At 43.2% G+C, this 23,465-nt stretch overlaps 2 protein-coding genes across 2 annotated transcripts; both read left to right on the forward strand.

Moving 5' to 3' along the window:
• Positions 1-1,151: 1,151 nt before the first annotated feature.
• LOC310996566 (matrix remodeling-associated protein 8-like) lies at positions 1,152-7,551 on the forward strand (the record flags this gene model as incomplete). The annotated part of the gene is made up of 4 exons (XM_083985988.1): positions 1,152-1,293; positions 4,300-4,542; positions 7,015-7,332; positions 7,416-7,551. 4 exons carry the CDS (start codon positions 1,152-1,154, stop codon positions 7,466-7,468), a joined length of 756 nt encoding a protein of 251 aa, XP_083842114.1. The 3' UTR covers positions 7,469-7,551.
• A 2,813-nt stretch (positions 7,552-10,364) lies between these two features.
• On the forward strand, positions 10,365-22,936 carry LOC310997678 (vacuolar protein sorting-associated protein 26B-like). The gene is made up of 6 exons (XM_083987465.1): positions 10,365-10,819; positions 13,583-13,739; positions 15,910-16,074; positions 18,138-18,313; positions 18,415-18,557; positions 20,901-22,936. The coding sequence occupies exons 1-6, from the start codon at positions 10,597-10,599 to the stop codon at positions 21,045-21,047; spliced, it is 1,011 nt and encodes a 336-aa protein (XP_083843591.1). The 5' UTR covers positions 10,365-10,596; the 3' UTR covers positions 21,048-22,936.
• The last annotated feature ends 529 nt before the right edge of the window (positions 22,937-23,465 follow it).

Consider the following 23,465-nt stretch of genomic DNA (forward strand, 5'->3'; position numbering starts at 1 on the left):
CGGAGAAATGGGAGGCCTGACTAATGGACGCAAAAATAAAGAAATGTATGGTCGGAGAAATGGGTAGTCGGACAGACGTCATGCGCCCAAGTGAGAGCCAGTTTCCTACCATGCTCCTCAAAGTTGCTTGGGGGGCGACCGCCATTCCGAAGCACCGCCATTCCGACGGTCTGCCAGTCCGAAAATTCCCGAAGGTCCGTCATTTCGAACTTCCCGAGGGGCCGCCGTTCCGAATGTGTTTTATTTTGAAAATTGACCGGATTCTCTCGTGGTTTGACTTCCTGCCCGGCTTGACACGACGCGCCGCGGGGACAGCGCCCGACCGGCCCCTCCCCCTCCCCCTCCGCCTCCAAAGTTTCACCCAGGTGCGAGTCTGATGCATTACATCCATGGTCTGATGCAGCCGCGGCACTCCTGCTGAAAATAAATGTCCTTGCTCTGTGCTTTGGTTAGGTTTAGGCAATGTAGAAAGGAGTTGGTTAAGTTTAGTAAAAAGGTTAGGTAGAGGCCAATAAAATCGCAGTTAATATGTATCTCCCCCGGGAGTCAAACCCGGATCCACCGCGTCAAAAGCAGATGCTCTGACCACTACGCTACCAACTCAATTAAGCTTGTTCACTCCGTGCCGTAAGCGATTCAAGATTTTTTCAGGTTCGGAATGGCACCCTTTCTTTCAGGTTCGTAATGGCACCCTTTTCCCATAAATAATTAAGGGTCGGCATTCCGACAAATTAAAGTAAACGTTCGGAGTGGCGGCCCTTCGGAATGGCACCCTGGAACCAAGTTGCTTAGTGCCAGTGAAGGCGATACAGACCCCCTCAGGCCATGACAGAGGTGTCATTCAACCTGTTGTAAGTCATGTACCATCACAAAAGTTATGAAAATATTATATGAAGGTTGAAAAGTTCCTTAGTGTTGGTTTAAGACCATATTCTGTGTTCCTGTCTCTGTCCTCAGAGTCCTGGCATGAAGACACCGTGGAGCTCTACAGTGGGAGGTCTGTCCTGCTCCCCTGTGAGGACTATCCTTTACCCAGAAACCCCACAGTGATGTGGAGCCGCCACGACCTCCGTCCTCCAACCGTCCACCAGAGACACCAGCTGGGTGACGACCTCAGAGACCAGAACCAGGTTTACAGCAGCAGAACGTCCATGAAGACTGACGCTCTGACCACTGGAGACCTCAGTCTCACTCTGAGGAACCTTCACCTCTCTGACAGCGGAAACTACACCTGCATCATCTTAGCGTTTGGAAATAAACGAACACTGAGAGACATACAGCTGAAGGTCAAAGGTCAGCAACACACACTAACACCTACAGGATACAGATCAAAGGTCAAAGCTATAGAGGGATTATCAGTCTACGTCACTGACGTTCTACTGCGCATGTCGCCTGCAGAAAGAGCCGCGATCATGTCTTTTTGTGCTGTTGGTTGCACTAATACTGTAAGTTTTATAATACCATCAACTCGCACCCCTTTCAAGGCAAAAAAGAGAGAAAATAGTACATTAAAGGAGAATTCCGGTCATTTTTGACCCCTGAATCGTTTTCCTGATGGTCACTCGGTGTTGGGGGGGAGCAAAAAACGCGACTAAAATTGATGCAGGCAAACCGGAGTTACACCATGGCTAGACAATTACTCAAAAAACAATCAAATATCTATGGTACATGACTCGAATCCTTACGAGACACCACTGAGCTCATATAGTGTACAGTATAAAACTTTGTGTTTTTGCATGTAATAACTCACCTCAGATAGCCGAACTCTGAAATATCCTGGAAAGACATTACTAAGCGATCACAGAGCGCCTGCTCTCCCCGCCACAGAAACAAACACTTTTTCCTTGTTGTGATGATTTCTTTAGAAAAATAAACAAAGAATTCCTCTATAGATACACGTCTGAGGTCAGATGGTTGGAGTTTGAACCAGGGTCACAGAGGTCAGGTTGTTGTTTATGTTCATCTCATCCACAGAGAAGTTCTCTGTCATCGTTGAAGCCTCCCTTGTGTGTGGTCTCCTGGTTCTACTCATTCTACTGGGTGATTCTCTTGTCGTCGCCTGGTGGCTTTTAGTTCATAAAAGGCGATTTATCAAAAAAGGTAGGAATGTGTGTGTGTGTGTGTGTGTGTGTGTGTGTGTGTGTGTGTGTGTGTGTGTGTGTGTGTGTGTGTGTGTGTGTGTGTGTGTGTGTGTGTGTGTGTGTGTGTGTGTGTGTGTGTGTGTGTGTGTGTGTGTGTGTGTGTGTGTGTGTGTGTGAGACACTACAGAGTTTTTATTGTGAAAATCCTCCATTACGTGTTGAGAGGACAGAGACTAGGAACGGCTGCACACACATTTATTCACATCTACACGTCAGACACACTTCTACACCTCAGCCCCAGGGTGGGAGATTTTGTATGTGTGCGTGCATGTGTGTGTGTGCAAACCAACAAACAAAACTCTGATCATGTCCAACACCTTCAGTAAAGATGATGTGGTTGTTGTCTCTCAGTCCAACAGGTGGAGGTGGAGGAGGGGGCGGAGTCTGTCCAGCTGCCCTTCAAGACCACAGCTAACCTGTCTGAAGACGTCAGAGTGGAGTGGACGGCTAGAATCAGAGTGGAATGGATGGATGAAGACAACATGAAGGTCCATGTGTATGGGAACGGTTCTAAAGAACAGCACCGGCTTTATGAAGGCCGAACAGAGATGAATAAAGACCCACTGAGGACTGGAGACCTCAGTCTCACCCTGAAACACCTCAAAGGGAGAGACACAGGAGACTACACCTGCAGAGTCCGCAACAAGGACGGAGACTTAATGAGAGAGAAAACTGTGACTCTCAAGGTCAAAGGTCAGAGTTGTTTGTCTGTCTCTGGTTTTGTCTCCTCTGCAGAGAATTCATGTCAAAGATGAAACAGTAGAAATCAGAGCTGTAGATTCAGGTCAGAGATTAAAACCTGAGGCCTGTACCACGAAGCAGGATCAGCGTCTTAGCGAGGTAACTTAAGGGTTAACCCTGGCTTTCTGGTACCACAAAGCTGGATTCATTCCTACCGAGGTGAGTTACCATGGTAACTTACTCTGAACGGCTAACCTGCTCCGGGTCGCCGTAGCTTTCAGGACTAAAAGGCTCCACCCATCAGCCAATCAGGAAAAATTACGTGCCCTCTCACCGGTATTACTGTTACCAAGGAGACGGAAATAAAAGTAGCGAAGCTCCGGACAGAGTTGCGGTGATTGTCACAACAACGGATGAAAGGATTTTCTGGGATCGATCAAATCCGTTAGATTTTCACCATGATTATCCATACGATGCCAATTGTTTTTTGTTTTTTTTAAATTGTGTGTGTGTAGAGAGACACGCGTCTATATGGGACAGGCTTTTATTTAATTTAGAACAAATCTTATACTCAGCAGAGATGAAAAATATATAATATAATAAAACGGTTCTGTTGTTTGGCCACTGTTTAAAAGAGTCAGAACAGAAGGAAAGAATCAGATCCAGAGCAGCATCACTTACAAGTTTAATCAGCACCCATTCAACAACTAATAAATAAACGTAGGTAATCATTTAATAACTTGGGTCGGGTCGGGACACGGGCTTCTTTTTTTTTTTTCTTCCTCGCAGGAGAAATAAGGTGTTCGCTCACCTCTTCTCTGAGGCGTTGGTGCTCATGGTTGTGATTGGTCTGCTGCCTCACCCTTTATACGTGTGCGTTCATCTCACAATAAGACAAACCGGGGTTGAGTTACCGAGTTGATAACCAGTGTCGTGGTACCGCTGATCCAGAGTGACAGTGTTGTGTTGGTTCAGCTGGATAGGCTGAGAGGAACCCTCGCTTCATGGTACACATAGATATATATAAGAACTAGATGACTCACCCGCAGCTGTTTCCCAATGACAAAGCGTAGCCAGTACGGCGGCCATCTTGGGACGGGCAACTCTCTCCCTCAGAGCATTAAGCCTATGGTGCATGTTCTGCTATGACCAGAACTTGCTCAGTTTTTGTCCGATTTCAAAACGGTTTGATTTTTATGAACGTTTATGCAGTTATGATGCAGCATATTTAGAATCACGGATAATTTTAATAATGTTTTTTTTTGTAAAAGTAACATTATAGTGACATTATGCAAATAGTTAAAGTAATAGCTACATACTGATTTATTTTTCACAGAGTTATGAATCGTTTTTGTCTGATGACATCATCATGTGGTTTGTTGTCTCTCAGTCCAACAGGTGGAGGTGGAGGTGGAGGTGGAGCAGGGGGCGGAGTCTGTCCAGCTGCCCTTCAAGACCACAGCTGGTCTGTCTGAAGACGTCAGAGTGGAATGGACGGACAGAGGTGACAGGAAGGTCCATGTGTATGAGAACGGTCCTAAAGGACAGGACCAGGTTTACAGAGGACGGACAGAGATGAATGAAGACCTGCTGAGGACTGGAGACCTCAGTCTGACCCTGAAACACCTCACATGGAGAGATAGAGGAGGATACACCTGCAGACTCTACAACAAGGACGGAGACTTACTGAGAAGGACAGTAGTGATTCTCAAGGTCAAAGGTCAGAGTTGTTTGTTTGTCTCTGGTTTTGTCTCCTCTGCAGATAATTCATGTCCAGTGTTGGGGGACTCGTTACAAAATTAACAAGTTATACTAAAGTTACAGTATATAACTTCTAGGCAGTAACAGATACGTGTTACCAAAGCCCTTCTAGGCAAGTCAGGCCACTCGGCGGCCATATTGGCGACGCTTCGAAAAGCCCAAGAAGACCAGACCCCTATCTAAATGAATGGAGGGGTGGTCAAATCCACCCTTTAACGTGATAGCAGGACGGAAAAAACATACAGACGTGCTAGCCAATGAAATAAGATACAAATAAAAACCAAAAAAACATAGACTTTACCGCAGAATTACGTTTAAATCGCTATTTTTCCACAGGGAGTACTCAACTGCGCATGCGCGCGGATTTACAACACCGCCGTCACTGTACGGCTGTAACGGCTAAATCCGTGATCTAGCAGCAGCCCGAGCATACCTACACCGTGACCGGTCTGCCCTGCTCTACCTGGAGACATATCGGCTTGAGTCTGGAGATTTTTGCCCAAACATAAACGCTAGACTTACATGAAATCTGTCTTAATCATCACCTATGGGCTCCTAGTTCTGTGTGTGGTGACTGTGTCTGCTCCCCCCCCCACCCGCTCCCCCGATCCCCACTAACGTTAGCTGTCTCGGATGCTATCGAATGCTAGCATGGATTTATTAGTGCTAGCATGTCGTCTCAGCAGCAGCAGTCAGTTGAAAATAAATAAATACAGTCCGAGTGAACCGCTGGAGCCACGGACTGATTACCGACCATCACTAACAACTAAAGCCTCGACCGGTAACAAGTATGAGGGGCGTTGTGCTGCGCTAGCTCGATGCTAACTTCGACTAGCAGTAGCGGTTAGCATTCGCCGCTAGCTTCGGTTAGCATCCGCCGCTAACAGCCGCTTCTCAGCTCACAACAAGCCTCTCGTACTCGGTACAATAAAACAATAGAGGCTCTCGTTAATGGTGATGGTGTCTATCGGTCCACGGCTCCAGTGCTTCACCCGGACTGTGTGGGGTTTTTTTTGGAGTGGACTGCTGCTGCTGCTGCTGCTGCTGCTGCTATCATGGACAGGAGGCTAACGCCCCAGGGGAGGGGGCCCAGTATGTTTAGGTTAAAAAATGAAACTAACAAAACTATACATTCAAAAATTAAATTAAAGAAAATGTGGACTGATCGGTTCACTGTAAAACGCTTATTGATGTGAATGTGGTGAATTCTGTATACGTAGCCCCGAGGTAGCTCTTTCGTTCATTTCGTTTTCGTTGTTGTTGCCACCAGATAGGTTTGTCTGTCGTAAATCTACTTGTGCGCATGCGCTGGTGCAACAACATGATTGGCCTAGTTCAGCTCTGGCAAAGCAGGTGATTGGCTGCTGGTGAAAAGGGGCGGGACATGCGCCATCTTTGGCGTCGCAGCTTTCCCCATTCAAAACGGGCAGAGTGGTCTGTCTCCTCATATTAGAACGTCTCTGGTGTTACTTATTATATTTATTGTAATATTATTACAGTTACTCTGTCCGGTAATGCGTTACAATCAGAAATAGGTTGAACTACCACCTCAGGCACCACAGCTGTAAATAGAGAAGCCAGTTTGCAGCAACTCTTGACTCCCAGGATGCATTGCTGGCTACTGTCTCTCTGCCCAAGTTTAAAGGGATAGTTCACCCAAAATTGAAATTTCACTCATTATCTACTCACCCTCATGTCAACTAAGGGCTGGGAGAAGTTTCAGAGTTATCCGTGGCTTCTCTGAGTTACAGGGGGTCTCGGCGTAGCAGTGCATGTCAATATAACGGTTGCAAATGGATACCACCTTTCTTCGTAACAAAAAGACACACCAAAAATTTGGACGGACCAGGGTCCGTCCTCTTCCTGGTTCGTCCAAATTGAGTAGATAATGAGTGCAATTTGAATTTTGGGTGAACTATCCCTTTAAGCTTCACTGGATGAGTAAGAAAACCAGAAGACAACATCAAGTTCCTGCTCACTAGAGTGCAGCTCCTTGTCAGAGGAGCCTGCAGCCCAGATGCCAGATCCTCATCCAGTTGATGACAGATTATTGTGTGCCTCCATATTGTAATGTCTTGTCCTCAGTGTTTATTTTGGTGAAAGTAACTAAAAAGTAATCTGTAACTTATTACTCTCTAAGGCCTTGTTTATACGTACGGTATGTGGTTATTTTTGAAAACGGAGAGATTAACCATCATTTGTACCCTTCCGAGGCAGCGCTCTTCTGTCCAATACTCCCATGAAGCTTCACTTTTCATTCAAACAAATTAATGCTACTGCCACAATTGTTAGACATGTGTAAAAATAGTCTAAGAGATATTGCAAAGAAACATATTACTTACAAACTACTGTTATGTAATATATTACATTTTGGATGTAACTCAGGTCAGAGATTGGTGATAACATCATCATGTGGTTTGTTGTCTCTCAGTCCAACAGGTGGACGTGGAGCAGGGGGCGGAGTCTGTCCAGCTGCCCTTCAAGACCACAGCTGGTCTGTCTGAAGACGTCAGAGTGGAGTGGACGGACAGATTCGACTGGAAGGTCCATGTGTATGAGAACGGTCCTAAAGGACAGCACCAGGTTTACAGAGAAAGAACAGAGATGAATGAAGACCTGCTGAGGACTGGAGACCTCAGTCTGACCATGAAACACCTCACATGGAGAGATGAAGGAGTATACAGATGCAGAGTCTACAACAAGGACGGAGACTTACTGAGAAGGACAGTAGTGATTCTCAAGGTCAAAGGTCAGAGTTGTTTGTTTGTCTCTGGTTGTTTGTTTGTCTCTGGTTGTTTGTCTCCATCTCACTGTCTTCTGTCTCGTCTACAGAGAGAACTCAGGTCGGAGCTGAAACTCCTCTGATGGCTGATCACTCAGTCTGATTGGTCTGTTGGTTAGTTTGTGATTATTGAAAGGATCTGACTTTGGACCAGAGAGAAGATGGAGGTGAAGCAGCTGATGGACGATGGATGAAGACAGGAGGACGCTACTGAATCACAGTCTGTTGACTCACTATTGATGAGTATTCATCAGACCACCTGATAATGTTAAAGGGGAACTATGTCAGTGCGGTCGCGTTTCCTCTGTTTTGCTAAGGGACTTCAGCCATAAAGTTTTATTGATTTCAAGTTTACTCAGTAAAACTTTATTTAGCATCACAAAGGTCTTTAGGTTGATCAAATTTGAGGTCAATCTGTTTAAATCTTGAACATACGACAAATGTTGATATATTTAAAAAAAAAAAAAAAAAAAAAAAAACAACATCTGAGTAAATTAAGAAAAGGACATTTTCAAATTTCAAATGTCAAACTAGTTGAGTTTACACGTCTCTGTCAACTGTCATACATCTAGATGCTCTGTTTTGTCAGTTACTTTGTACATATTTTTTGTCATATTTTACCTCTATTGTTTTTTTTATTGTTTCTGTATTTTTAACTTATTGCTCTGAATTACTGATGTTTTTCTAGCTACAATTCTGCAAATTACCTAATCGAACGACTAATAAATGAATGTCATACCTGATCTTATCTTGATTTTTTCCTAGGGGGCGGCCTCGAGTCATTCAGTCTGACCCAGGTTGAGCCATTTCTGATGCATGTGCCAAGTGTGGTTAGTTTTAACCCCCTTGTTGGTTATAAATAAATTGTTATTCATAACCCCTATGGAAATCAAACATAAGTTCTTATTGACACATCTTAAACAACATTGAGTGTAAAGTGGATTAAAGTAAAAAGACTCAGGTTGGGTTGAAGCTTTAGGATTACTACAAACTGTGGTCCTCTAATTACTGTAATGTTCCTCTGAGGAAGGATCACTACCAGTCAGCCACATCAACAGGCTGCTACTGCCATCTACTGGCGGAAGTATCACCACTACACTAAATCAAACTAAAATCAGTTGAGTCCATACAGTTCATAGGCTACAAGCATTCAAACAACAACAAGAGGCAAAATGAGGGGAGGCCCAATTAATAACAGAAACAAAACAAAAAAATCAATTATGGGAATGTGTGTGTGCGTGCACGGCTGGTCTCTTGACACTCAGCTGACACAGCCATTGGCTGGCTGTCTCACTGACCTTTGACCCCTGTTGTTTGAAGAGTAGCCTAACATTTAAAAGATTTAACCTAACCAGTCCTTTTACCACTTGAAAAATTAGTAAAGGGCCATTGCAATACAAAAATAATATCTGACAACTTCAATCATGTTTCTCTGATGGATTCACTGGAGGAGGTGGTGGAGAGATGCAAACTGAAGATGGTGTAGGCCGTTCTGATCAGTTCAGATCATCCACTTCATAACACCTTGATGGACCAAGAAATTGGTGGACAGCTCCTCTCTCTTCGCTGCAGTACGGAGAGATATAGAAGATCTTTGTACCTACAGTCATCAGGCTTTTTAATTCTTCTGCAAATGGTAGATGAGCTGACAGACTATGAATTTCCCTTTGGGGATTAATAAAGTAATTTGTATTCATATTTACATGCAGTCTTACACTTGCCAAAAATGTGTTCCAGCTCCTGATGTTGCACAGAGGGGTTTCCTGCCTCAAAATGATTTTATGTCACTCACCAGAGTTATATTTAGAAGATATGACCCTAATCAGTCCTTTGTAGCCTACCACTTGACAAACGAGTATAGGGCCATTGCAATGCATGTATTGCATATTGCCAAAAATTGATTCCAGCTCCTCCTTAAATTATGGCAAAACAGGCGCAACAAGTGGGTGGTGTAGGAACTGCAACTACATGTTGTTATGATGCCATGTAAAGCCCTTTGAGACAAACTGTTTGTAAAAACGGGCTATACAAATAAAATTGCCTTGCCTTGCCTATACCACCCTCCACTCTGTGAGTGAGTCGGTGGTATTTATTTATTTATCTAGGATATGATTTAATCGATTAACTGGTAACATTCAAGTATATTTTGGGGGCTTTTTATTGCCTTTTAATTGATAGCACAGTCGAGAGAGAGACAGGAAATGGGAGGCAGAGAGGGGGGAATGACATGCAGGAAAGGGCTGCCCAATGGGGGATTCGAACCGACTAGTAACATTCTGATTGCACAGTCTGTAGAGCTACAGTATCTCTCTGTGTGAATGAGTCATGTTTTTTATTTCTGATTTTTATTCTGTGCAGCACTGGTCAACTGGATGCTTTGAAGTGCGCAACAAATTGATTGGAACAAGAAAATGAAAAATTAAGAGGGGTGGCCAAATTAATAACAGAACATCCGCTGAATACCTGTGTGTGTGTGTGTGTGTGTGTGTGTGTGTTTGTGTGTGTGTGTGTGTGTGTGTGTGTGTGTGTGTGTGTGTGTGTGTGTGTGCGTGTGCGTGCGTGTGTGTGCACAAATATACCTCTTTTTTATTTTACACACACACATACATACCTACATGTATACAATAAACATATAAACAAACATATACATAGAAAGGGGTATTGGTATTAGGTATTAGGCCTATTATTAAATCATATAGTTGTTTGTAATAATTTATAATATTCCAATGTTTTATAGGTAGCTTTTCTGTCTTTCATATTTTGTAGTAGCTGCATATTTCTGATTTCTATTTTAAACTAATAAAAATGTGTTTTTTTTGGATGACCATTTGCATCTATGGATGTAATATTTTCCATTAATAAAGGCTATACAGTAAAATGCATTATGTCAGTGCTTCAGTTGTTTTCAAATACAGATTCACCACCCCGCTCAACCACGGTGAGGTCTCGTGTTAGTTCAGTGAGTTTATGACTAATGCCTGAAAAGAAAGGAAACAAAACTCGGTGTGATAATAAATCCAGCTTGACTTCACATGACTTGTCGACGCATGCGCAGTGAACCGGTTGTAAGTGGAACTCGTGAATAATCTGAAAGCTGTCGGCTCGTCTCAGAGCTCCACGGCAGGACGGACTGACTCCACACAGAGCGGCTCTCTCCCTCTCTCTTCCCCGCTGCAGCAGCATCTTACGGACGGTCGCCTCGGCTCCTCCAGCCTCTGACCGGCAGCAGCCATGAGCTTCTTCGGGTTCGGACAGAGCGCGGATATCGACATAGTTCTGAATGACGCCGAGACGAGGAAGAAAGCTGAGCACAAGAGCGAAGACGGCAGGAGGGACAAATATTTTCTCTTCTACGACGGAGAGACGGTGTCGGGGAAAGTCAACGTGACGCTCAAATACCCCGGAAAGAGGCTGGAGCACAACGGCATCAAGATAGAGTTTATCGGGCAGATAGGTGAGCGGCTGGCGGGCCTGCGCTCCACAGCCAGCCCGCTGGTACACACACACACATACACAGACACACACAGGTAGCCCGAGTGTGGCAGCAGGCACTGGGTAGCTAGCTCCAGCTCAGAACAAGCGGACACACACTCGTTGCACTTTGCCACATTTCCACGATAAGCGAGGAGCGAGGCACGTTGACTAGTCTGAGCTGAGCTGCTGTCAGAAAGAACAGGTGTCTGTGTGAAGCCAGCGTCGGGTCTCGTGACACACAGATGCAAGCTAACGTCAGCTGACACAGCAGCCATTGGCTGGCTGGCTTCTCTCATTGACCTTTGACCCCTGTTGTTTGAAGCTATCTCTGTTTACTGTCACTTTGGCGCTGAAAGATTCATATTCATAAAGGTAAATTTTCTAAGAAAACCCCTTGCTTTTATGTTTTTCAAAAAGAAATGGAACTTTATTTTAAGCTAATCACCAAATCAGCAAATGAAAATGCTATTAAAACCATAGACCTTTGTAATAGCCTATGTATAACCTTGTTGTATAATGAACATCACCCCTGGCACATGTTCTTTGTATTTTCATTGTATACTGTTCCCTGTATACTATTTGTACCTGTCAACTTCTTTTAAATAAAGCTGTTGATTTAAAAAAAAAAAAAAAAAAAAAAAAAGTCCAGGATATAGCCTACTAAATATTTTATTAGTAGCCTAATACAAATCTTACAAGCAGAAGAAATTTCAATAAGGATTAGGCTACACTTTGAAACTGAGCAAAACATGTCAGCGTTTGAGTAAAGTAACAGAAACGACTGGAACAGGAAACCCATGAAATTAAAAAATAATAAATATAAAAAAATAAAAATAAAAAAGATAAAATAAATAAATACAAAATAAGGAAGGTAAATAAAGAAATACAAACATGACAAATTAGAATGATAATATCACAATCAATTTTAGTTTCAGCTCCAGCTGGCTCCAGCTCACCCATGACCCTAGTGCAGGATAAGCGGTATTTATAGTGAGTCACAAAATATAGAGAGCTCTTTCAAGATATGGGGTAACATTTAGAAATGTACATTTGTGAATGAAATATTTAGCCAATATTATGAGGTTCTTTAAGAGAAATTCCAACTTTGAATCCTTTAAAATGACACCAAACCTGATATAACTGTAGCCTACGTTAATTTTGACAGAGATAAATTATTATTCAGAAGTCGACGACAAAATGCATCCCAAAATAAAACAGAAACATTACAAGGGGAGAAAGTGTGTTCTTGTGTTTCAATTTAATTTTTTTTTTTTTACAAAATGTACATTAATTTAAACCAATATTACATTTAAGGTGCATTAGTTGGGTATTTCATACAGAGTGCACTTAGTTACAGACTGAAGAGGAAAGCTGCTGCTATGTTTACAGCAATTAATGAAACACCCGCTTATATGACAGCTAGAATTACTTGTTACTGTGTCAATAAAAATGTCCTGCAAACACCTGTTATGAACTTGTAGCTGAGTCTATGCTAACTCAGAGCTGTTAGGAGGTTGGCTCGGGAGCGTGCCTATGTTCCTACAGCCCTATGTTCCCTCAGCCCTATGTTCCCTCTGGACTCTATCTATCTATCTGAACATAGGGCTGTGGGAACAGAGGAATGACCCCGTTGGCTCAACAGCAGACTGAATGTCTGAATCAGACTCAGTCAGAAGCACTTTGGTGCTGCAGCAGAGTTCATCACCTTATGTTTTATTGACACTGTGAGCTTCTAAACTAATTAATTAGAACAGAGTCAAATGTACCACAGTGTATAAAGCGATGGTACCTTGGCCTGCAACTTTCAGCAGTCAAAAGTTTGATCTTATGAGGAAATAAAAAAAACAAACGATTGAAATCATTTTAGAATGAATTAAATAAATATGATTAAATATTATTCATCATACTTGATTCTAAAATCCAACAACCTTTCACTGTGTCTGGTATTAAAGAAAATAACTAGAGCTAGAGAATATAAGCAGGATGTCAGGTGACAGTAGTTCAAAATGCATTGAACGAATGGAGCAGAGGGACGACTATAAAAGCTCAGACATATCCACGTTCTGTGAGAGCAGACTTGTTAATGATCTAAACACATTCATGATACACACCCTGATTTGTGAAGTGAAGTGTCAGGACTTTATAACAAACTCAGTCACTGTATTGTTAAGGAATAAGTCAGCATGAAACATTTACTCTTGTATGCAGTGCACCATGGTACACTGCATACAAGAGTAAATGTTTCATTTGAAATCTGCCAGTCATAAGAAAAAGTGCTTTACGTCATTTGTTAAAATGCAGTTTTTGTATTTGAGCACAATTTTGATGAACTGCACAGTAAGAAGTTCCTCTTATTTGATGCTTGTCACACACATGTTACCCTGAGTGCATCTTCAACACTTCCCCTGCTGCTGCTGCAGTTCCCCTTTATCCCTCTCATCACCATCTGCCTCCACATGAGAGGGAGAACTCTGAATGGCAGGATACACACATTTCTGTCCCCAGAAAGATTGTCAAGTACTGTAGTAGATGTAGTGTGAGGATCCAGTCACTGAAGAACTGATCATTATCTGTATAATGTTTCATCTGACAGAGGCACTGGACATCCTCAACTGTCACGATGAAGCCTTTCCAGTCCTCATATCAAATCTGCTTCAAAAGAAAAAGCACAAACTGTTAATGAGATCATGTCAGACCGCTCCGCTGCAGCTGTCTGATGATGTTCTTCATGTGTCATTTCCAGAGCTGTACTACGACAGAGGGAACCATCATGAGTTCGTGTCTCTAGTAAAGGACCTGGCTCGACCCGGGGAGCTCACACAGTCGCAGACGTTCGACTTCGAGTTCACACACGTGGAGAAGCCCTACGAGTCCTACACCGGTCAGAACGTCAAACTACGGTGAGCTCTTCTCTGTGCAGGTGTTTCACATACACCACATCTTCACTTTATAGTGACAACATTCATGTTGGCGGGAAAAGGATTTCTTAGTAATGTTGAAATTAAGATAAGTCTTGACTAGAAGATGGATGGATGGACTGACAGACTGACACCATAGACACCATTCACTGCAGACGTCAAAGGACCTGAGCCTCCTGAGGAAATAGAGTCGTCTCTGTTCCTTCTGGTAGAGGACATATGTGTTCAGGGACCAGTCCAGTCTACTGTCCAGGTGGACACCTAGGTATTTATTCATAAGTGTGCACCACCTCAGTGACTGTCCCTCAGATGATGACTGACTGGGTCTAGTCCTCTGAAAGTCAGTGAGCATCTCCTTGGTCCTAGAGGGGTTCAGAGTCAGAAGTACTTTATTTGTCACAGAGGGGAAATTCTTTTGTTACAGACCTCCCAATAGAAAATAAAACTATGAAATGTAATGAACAGACCCCTAAATATACCTCTAAGATAAAATAAAATTAAACAATTCAATACCCAACCCTCAGAATATGTATCCCCGTTGGCAGCAAGATAAGATAGGATAGGATATACTTTATTGTCCCAATGGGAAATTTGCCTTGGACCATTCAGTGAACAATAGTAAAAAGACAACACATACATCCAGTCATATGCAGTAGCCAGCTGCTCAGTTCGATTGCAGCCCAGTTCAATTGCATGTACCTATTACATCATAAAAAACCAGGATAGGTACATATTTACATGGAATTTAAAAACAAGTATTCCGAGTATATGTTGTCTAGGTGACTAACCCCTACAGTGCAGAGCTAAAAAGTTTGATGGCGACAGGTAGGAATGATTTCCTGTGCTTTCTCTGTGGTGCAGCGTGGATGGATCAGTCTGTTACTGAACGAGCTCCTGTAGCTGATGAGCACAATTTGGAGTGAGTGTGAGGGACAGAGTTGAAGATAAGGAGAAGAAGGAGGAGGCAGTTCTTGTAGCCAGGCTTTTATGACTTCATGTCGAGTCTTGGACTGTGTCCCATGTGTCCTCATCGTTATTGTCAGCAACATGCCAGTGCTATACTTGACATGACATTTTAAAATGCCAACACTGACATGGTAAAGAAAGACATTGACATTTTTGGAGATAGACTTACTGATTTTATTGGAGAGATGTGAACACCAATGAATGCAGGACTATTTCCTGACCACCACCAGTTAAAGGAGACATATTATGTCCCTGTTCCACAAATTAAAATAGTTCCCAGGTGTCTTAAAGACATGTCTGTGACATGCTTTGGTCAAAATCCCCCAAGGATCAAACATCACAGCTCTTTTCATCCTCTCAAAACAGCCCTGTTCAGAACGGCTGCTTTCAGTGCCCCCGCCCCTTCTACTGGTACAGGTAGAGATGGGATTATGCGAATTCAAGACAAGTGAGGGAACAGCTCATAAAACCACGTGGATTTCAAACTAGGGAGCCTGAAAGTTACAGATTATTTTGTCAATTCTCACATTTTAGGGGTCAGAAGGCAAGACAAACACCCAAATATATGTTAAAGAGCCTTCAAAAAGTGATATTTCCATAATATGTCCTCTTTAAACTTCAACGTTGTGTTTTTACATTTCAGGTTTTTAGTGAAATAAGAGCTATAACATGTGGATTATTGAGTGTTGCAGGTGCTGGTTGGTTGAATTTACTATTGAACAGAGCTTCATGCTAACATATTCTTCCCTTATTTTGCTAATTTATTTTGATGCCTCTGTGTCAGTGACAGTCAGTCAGAGCTGGAGCTGTATTGTTTTTTTTGTTTTTCGGTTGTCAGTCCATCTCATCGTCAAGGACATCTCACTCTTCAACTTTGAGACGAATGTCCACTTTGACTCGAGGCCAGAGTGATTAGACTTGGGTGATGAAAGGTCCCTCAACAATTTATAGCAACAATACACTCAAGACATCATGTGACAAATTTCACACATGGTTCATGATTAATGTGACTGTGGACTAACAAGGATGTGACCTGAAACTACAGGAAGCAGGCAACCATGAGTCAGTCGACTCGTTCCAGTTCTGCTGTGTACTGGGCAGCGTAACGTCATGCATCTGTCTCACCTTTGTTTCGCTGCCATCCCATCACCTGTGAGCTAACAACTGTCGCATTTACTTGTTGCAGCTACTTCCTGAGGGCGACGGTGAGCCGGAGAATGAACGACGTCAGCAAAGAGCTGGACATTGTGGTTCACACGCTCAGCACCTACCCTGAGCTCAACTCCTCCATCAAGATGGAAGTGGGGATCGAGGACTGTCTACACATAGAGTTCGAGTACAATAAATCAAAGTAGGAGCTGATTCCACAGGTTCCCTTTTTAGATCACGAGAGAGTGTACAGTGGCCCTGAAGGCCAAATCAGAAAACACAACGACATTTCACAGAACACAATGGCATTTCAGAAAAACACAAAAAACATTTCACAAATCAAAAACATTTCAGAAAATCAAAAACATTTAAAGGATAATTACCATTTTTTACAATCTGGACTGGATTATTTCTATCATAAAATACGTAAGGGATAATGTATAGTTCGGAGGTTGTTATGGAGAAATAAACCCCGACAGGTTGTATCGGGGTTTATTTCTCCATAACAACCGACCAACTGTACATTATCCCGCTTATTACACGGTTTACGAGTGAAATAATTAATTTGAAACATAATGTTGATCAAAACACGACTTTCATCGATTTAAAATTGCATTTAGCGAATCTGCAAGACCGGTCACTTCCGCTGTTTTGCTGAGCCTCCTCCCGTTCGTGCATTTGAAGCCTTTGATAATCAATCAGTGGATCGATGGATTACCATACACGTGTTAAAATGTGTGTATTGTGTGTAGTCGTATCCGTCATAAACAAGAGATTAACTTAACTTTACTGTTGACGGGGTGCGTTTGTGTCGCGGAGCCGCGGTGCCACCGAGACGAGAGGAGAGCTGTGACACCGGGTCCGAGGCTCTGATCAGCAGGTTTGGTTTCCAGCAGCGATGTGAAGGATCCTCCACTCTACTTGTAACAGGTTACCAGTCATTTATCTAACATCACTATTAGTCCGGAGCTGTTTAATGACGGTAAAAATGAAACACAATGTAAATATCCTGCACAGTTTCTCTTTTCTGTGCTGCGCTGATCAGAGCGGCTTCCCTAGCAACGGTCTGTTATACTTGACGACGGTCTGTTATACAGAAATAACAGACCGCAGAACGCAGCGCTGGACCAATCAGAGAGCAGCATTCAATAGAGCCGTGTAATAAGATCATTTACTCACCCAGATAACTTTGGTGTCATTACAAGTCGTTCCGACGAAATTAGCTCCAGCTGAGAGCCGTGTATATCCGTATAATGTTAGTCTACAGGGCAGCAGAATGCAGCCTCTAAATAACACATTATCTGCAGCGAAACTCGTTCATTTCACCAATATTTTGTTATGATACTTTAGTGCTATTCCCCTCTGAGTTAGCTGGTTACCTGTTATCAACATCCGTGGTCTGTAGGTTGACCTACTGACCTCTGACCTGCATGATGTCATCTCCGGCTTGTTGCTACCACTATGCTACGGTTCATTTCTTGTTTCTGACTTGTCAGAACAAAATGAGCAGCTGGATGAAGTTCAGCTTCCACAGGCTTCCTCTCTGCAGCCTGGACTCACTAAAGCTCCGGCTAGTTGAGCTAAAAATGGACCTGAATGCCCAAGAATGATTATTATCAGAATGAGCCGGGCAGCGGTCGGAGATGACCTCATCCAGGTCAGAGGTCAGTAGGTCAACCTACAGACCACGGATGTTGATAACAGATAACCCTGGAATCAGAGGGGAATAGCACTAGCGTATCGTAACAAAATATTGGTGAAATGAACGTGTTTCTCTGCAGATAATGTGTTATTTAGAGGCTGCATGGGGTGCCCCGTGTACTCGCATTATACGGATACGCGGCTCTCGGCTGGATCTAATTTCGTCGGAACGACTTGTAATGACACCAAAGTTATCTGGGTGAGTAAATGATCGTATTTTATGCTAGAAATAAGGTCCAGATTGTAAAAAACGGTAATTATCCTTTAACAAAACACAACATTTCACAAAACACAGGACTTCACAAAACAAAAAAAATATTTCAGATTACGGAAAGGGTAGGGACAACACTTCTTGTTTGTGATTGGATAGCTTTGACTTAGGTTCTATCCAATCACAAACAAGAAGTGTAGTTGTCCCTACCCTTTCCGTAATCTGAAATGTTTTTGTGTTTAGTGGAATGTCGTTGTCTTTTCTGATTTGCCATTGTGATTTGGCCTTCCGGGCCACTGTACGAGTGAGAAGAGGAGCGTTTGGATCTGATGGATTACACTGTTTTCTTCCAGGTATCATCTAAAAGACGTGATTGTGGGGAAGATTTACTTCCTGCTGGTGAGGATTAAAATCAGACACATGGAGATCGACATCATCAAGCGGGAGACGACGGGCACGGGGCCCAACGTCTACCACGAGAACGACACCATAGCCAAGTATGAAATCATGGACGGCGCCCCGGTCAGAGGTCAGTAACCACCAGGGTTTCTAACCGTCTGGAATGATTGTGTTGCCGCTGAGGTAATTTGTTTCTCACTCCGACTCTGTCTCTGACATCACGTCCTGCAGGAGAGTCCATCCCCATCAGGCTGTTTCTGGCGGGCTACGAGATGACGCCCACCATGAGGGACGTCAATAAGAAGTTCTCTGTGCGGTACTACCTCAACCTGGTCCTCATCGATGAGGAGGAGAGACGCTACTTCAAACAGCAGGTAAAGAGACTCACACACACCGCTGCTGCTTTATATAGACTAGGTTCACACAGCAGGACATGTGGCCCCAATCTGATGTCTATGACCTATATGAGACTGCAGTGTGGACGGTTAAAGGTGTTCAGAAATGGCCGCTTGTCCTGTTTGTCCCGCCTCCTTCCAAGAGTTTCCGCACAAGTTTACACGATTAAGGAAAACAAATTTGATTGGGCGTTATCGAGCGGGCGGGACACACAGTGTTTCGAAGGAATTTGATTGGATGTTGAACAGCTTGGTGTGTGTGTATTTGTGCGAGTGTGTTTAGCTAACGTAGCTAACTGTTAGCTACTAGGCTAGCTACGTTATAGCTTGCTAACTTACCTAGCTAGGCTAAGTGATGGACCGCAGGGATCTGGTACCACTCACTGTCAAAGCTTCCTGGTTTTTCTCAGACGTTTGATTGACAGATGACGGATCCTGATATCATTGGCTGATGGAATCATGAGCAACGTGACACATAATTTGTGCGCCTGCATTATCCAATGTGAAAAAAAAACTACCCAACTTTCACCCCCGGATTTACTCAAAAATAGAATTTTGCTCAATCCAAGTTGGAGAACCGATTCCAACGATAGCCACAGTGACCTGTTATTACCGGACTGAACCAAAGATTAATGGCATTACGTTATAATTCAATCATCATTATAAATGATGGTGCTTAATCAACATCTAGTTTGTTCTCACAAAATAAAGTTTGTGACGTGTCTTCGTGGAGCGGAGCTGCTGACAGATGTGCCATTTCCTCATCGCTACCTGAGCCACCATCCGGTCCTCCCTCCAGTGTCTTTACTGTCACAGATATGTGACAAATGTCGACCAAGAGTGATGTCAAGGTCGCGTTGAATTCCGATACTGGTCACATTGCTGTTCAGACTGAGGTGGCATTTCAAAAATCTGATCTGTATCAGATTTCAATGAAGTATATGAAAGTGGGCCAGATCAGATTAAAAAAGATCAGATTTGATGTGGTTTGTGCTGTTCACACTGCCGTGACAAAATCAAATCTGGGTCACATAAGGAGGAAAAAATCAGATTCAGGTCACTTGGGCCTGCTGTGGAGCGGAGGCATAGTGCAATGGAGGCTCCGGTATTAGAGCTTTTATTCTGTGCTTACTATAACTTCTTTGTCACTGTGCTGTTGTTCATCTGAAAACTTCAGAGATGTGATACATTGTAACTTTAAAGGAGTTTTTAGAGACAGAGACAGACGACCTGACTGGTCCCTGAACACAGATGTCCTCTACCAGAAGGAACAGAGCTGACGCTTTTTCCTCAGGAGGCTCAGGTCCTTTGACTTCTGCAGTGAAATGCTGCTCATGTTCTATAGGTCAGTGGTGGACGTGGTCAGATGTGCGGCTCTGTGGTTGGCAGCAGTCTGGACTCTCAGCCAGTCTCATCTCTCAGGAGATCCTTTGTCCCACTAATGAGTCGCTGGACAAACAGAATATCCCCCAGGTGGTGAACAAACACCCTGACCCCCACTAATCATGGTAGATATGACAGACCGCTGCTACATTCCTTTACACCAGTGATCATCAACTGGCGGCCCGGGGGCCGAATCAGGCCTGCAGAACCTTCCAATCCGGCCCACAACTGAATTCTGTAATTGTAAGGATCAAAAAAATATATATCTTGTTGTCCCCGCTATAAAAGCAACTGGAAAAACAACAGATATTGGAATACCTTAATCAGAAACGGGTCTTCATGAGTAACTTGAGATTCCACAATAAATCGGCGGACCAGGCGGTGCTGCATCTTCTATTTCCTCTGATGAAGTTGATTGTTTTCATTGTTTTGTCCATAACTTCACGTTGAAGCCAGCAACACCCACAAATATCCAGTCAAAATATCTATATCACCCCTGGTGGTTGAGTGTGGTACAGGTGATGGGAGCCTGACTGACAATGGCTAGAAAATAAAATAAAAATATCAAAACAATAATAAACATCAAAAACTAAATTATTCGGCCAAAATGTGAACTTAATCTCATTTTATCTGAATGTTCGGCCCCCAAGGCTTATGTGGAGAAAAAATCTGGCTCAAATATAGTTGCTGACTCCTGCTCTACACCATCTCTGACACAGACAACTTTATTAATCCCACCAGGAGCAATTGGTTTCAGCAGCTTGCTGGCACAGTACAAAAACACAGAACACACAATAAATACATATGGAATAAGGTAGAGTAAATAAATAGAATAGAATGCCAAGGAATACAGTGTCATCAAGGATCAAGTTGAATAGAGTGAATAAATAGATAGGTTGCACATCTTGTACATCATCAGTGTTTATTGTCATGTTGCAGGAGATCACTCTGTGGAGGAAGGGCGACATAGTGAGGAAGAGCATGTCCCACCAGGCGGCCATCTCCTCCCAGCGCTTCGAGGGCTCCTCCTCCATCGTAGAGAAGATCCAGGCCCAGAACGCCGAGGCCGAGGAGGACGACAGCTAAAGCCCGGCGGCACCGCAGCTCGGCCCCCGGGAAGAGTTTGGGCAGAGGCTGAACGCGCTGCCTGCCTGCGGCGGGGTTTCTGGGAACGCGTGTGTGTGAGTGTTTGAGGGTTTAACAAGGGAACAAGCAGTCAGACCGGGCGGGGAGACGGCTATAGAGCGTTTTATTTCAACCGCCCTTGAAAAGCACCGGCTGGGCGGAACTTACCACATTGATTTCTTTTCAAATCTGCACAAATTAAATAGACTTTTAAGCGCTCGAGTTAATTCTAATGAAGTTCAGAGAGGGACAGACTTCACCTGTCGTCGTCGTCTGCAAACAGTTTGTCCTGCGTGTGAATGTAGACGGAGCCACCGCTGCTGTTTGTCTAACAGAGACCGTTGTGGTGCTGCAGGTTTATAAACAGATCTTGCAGTGCAGAACATTAGATTGTCTGCACAAGAATGTGACAGTAATTCAATTCAGATTGTGTAGTTACCACGCTGAGGAACTGCTCCTCTCATCTGGTTTTAATCCAAACGCTTTCATTTCTTTATTGAGCAGTGAGATTTAAAAAAACAAAACAAAAAAAAAACGCTTAAATGAAACATATTTCTAAAGGCAAACGCTTAAAATATTTTTCATACATTCCAGGCTGCTCGTCAGAAACAGGCATGACCACAGAGGATTTATTTTCTAACAGATGTCCATCTTTAACCAGCAGCTAATGTGTGTGTGCATCAGTCCATTGTGTTGATCCTTTGCTTTTTTTTCCTGCTCCTCACTCACTGGTCTCACTGCAGGGTTGAAATCTTTTCCCAGATAGTATTGCGCCCCGTGTTTTGGAGCTGAGGGAGACACGTGCGCTGTGAGTCCTGCCTGTCAGTCAGTCGCCTGCTGGTCAGTGAGCTTTGTGCCTAAAAAGGGTTATTGCCAAAACATTTCAGTGCAATACAAGAGAACAGTTTCCACAGTCACCGTCTGTCGCTGTTCAAGGGATGAGGTGGCTTCAAAAATAATCTTACTGTGAACAAAAAAAAAAAAGAGAAAAAAAAGTGAATGTATGAGTCGGGCTGCTCGGGTCATATTGAAAACTGAAGCAGATTTTCAGAACGAGCAGAATCGGGTTGTTTCTTGCTTCTTGCTCATGCACAGTAGATCATGGAGTTACTGTGTCATTCCTTCCTTTAATTAAGTTGTTCTTTTTCAGTACTAGGGGGAAAAAAAGCAAAAAAACAAAAAAAAGCAAGAGTGCACTAGTTAGTCACAGTGTGCAGCACTTGGCTCGCTCTCCTTTATGTTGCTCTGGCCTGCAAGCCTTTCGCTTTCCAAGCTAACACTGTGCAGCTTTGCAGAGTCTTTCATGACAGACATTTTTATACTAGAGGTCAGATTTGATCAAATGCTGATGATTGATGTTCAGGTAACTGTTAAATCATGGGGGGACACCAGCCAAAGGTGTGTTTATCTGAGCCAACGGGACGTCTTCAGTAGGGATGCACCGATCCCATGTTAAAGGTAGGGTTGGAGATCCTGGAAAATCGGTTCTATCAGGCCACATTTTGAAAAAAGTCAAAAGTACCAGCTCCTTTCCTCAGACTTCTGCCTGAAGCCATGCCAGAATAACATCTCCAACCCAACCTTTAAGATCGGATATCGGCCCAGATATCGGGTGTCAGATAATGACCATCCATGGCGCCGATCTATTCATTTTAATTCTGTTTGTGACACATGCTACACCACGTGTCAGCAGCAGGCGCAGCATTCTGGTAGACGGCAAACACAGAACAGCAACATTTTACAAAGTTGGGAAAGTAAAGTTCAAGTCGAGCCTGATGTTCCCCACATGGCAAAGTGTACTACCAGTCAAAAGTTTGGACACACCTTCTCATTCAATGTTTTTTCTTTATTAGTATTACTTTCTACATTGTAGATTCATACTTAAGACATCAAAACTACGAAGAAACAGATCGAATTACCATTACACAAATATGCTTATTAAAACCAAAGTATCATCTGTCACCTGACCTAAACCCAATTGAGATGGTTTGGGATGAGTTGGGCCACAGAGTGAAGGCAAAACACCCAACAAGTGCTCAGCACCTTTTGGAACTCCTTCAAGACTGTTGGAAAACCTTTCCATGTGTCATGAAGCTGATGACAGAATCAAAAGTGTGTAAAAAGCTGTCAAAGCAAAAGGTGCCTACTGAAAAAAAATCTAATATATAAAACATACAGTATTCTGCTTTGTTTAACACTTTGTGTTGACTTCATAATTCCATATGTGTTCCTTCATAGTTTTGATGTCTTCAGTTTGAAATAACATTGTAGACAGTCATAAAAATAAAGGAAAAAACATTGATTGACAAGGTGTGTCCAAACTTTTGACTGGTAGTGTATACAGTTCATATATGAGAGTGGTATTAGAATCGATATCGA

The sequence above is a fragment of the Trachurus trachurus genome (assembly GCF_905171665.1).
Source record: "Trachurus trachurus genome assembly, chromosome: 14".
Lineage (NCBI taxonomy): Eukaryota > Metazoa > Chordata > Actinopteri > Carangiformes > Carangidae > Trachurus > Trachurus trachurus.

Excerpts from the sequence above, each read along its gene's own strand:
- LOC310997678 (XM_083987465.1), top strand. The coding sequence starts at position 10,597 with ATGAGCTTCTTCGGGTTCGGACAGAGCGCGGATATCGACATAGTTCTG. Across the intron at positions 13,740-15,909 it reads GGTCAGAACGTCAAACTACG|CTACTTCCTGAGGGCGACGG; the intron begins GTGAGCTCTTCT and ends TACTTGTTGCAG. Across the intron at positions 18,314-18,414 it reads GGACGGCGCCCCGGTCAGAG|GAGAGTCCATCCCCATCAGG; the intron begins GTCAGTAACCAC and ends CACGTCCTGCAG.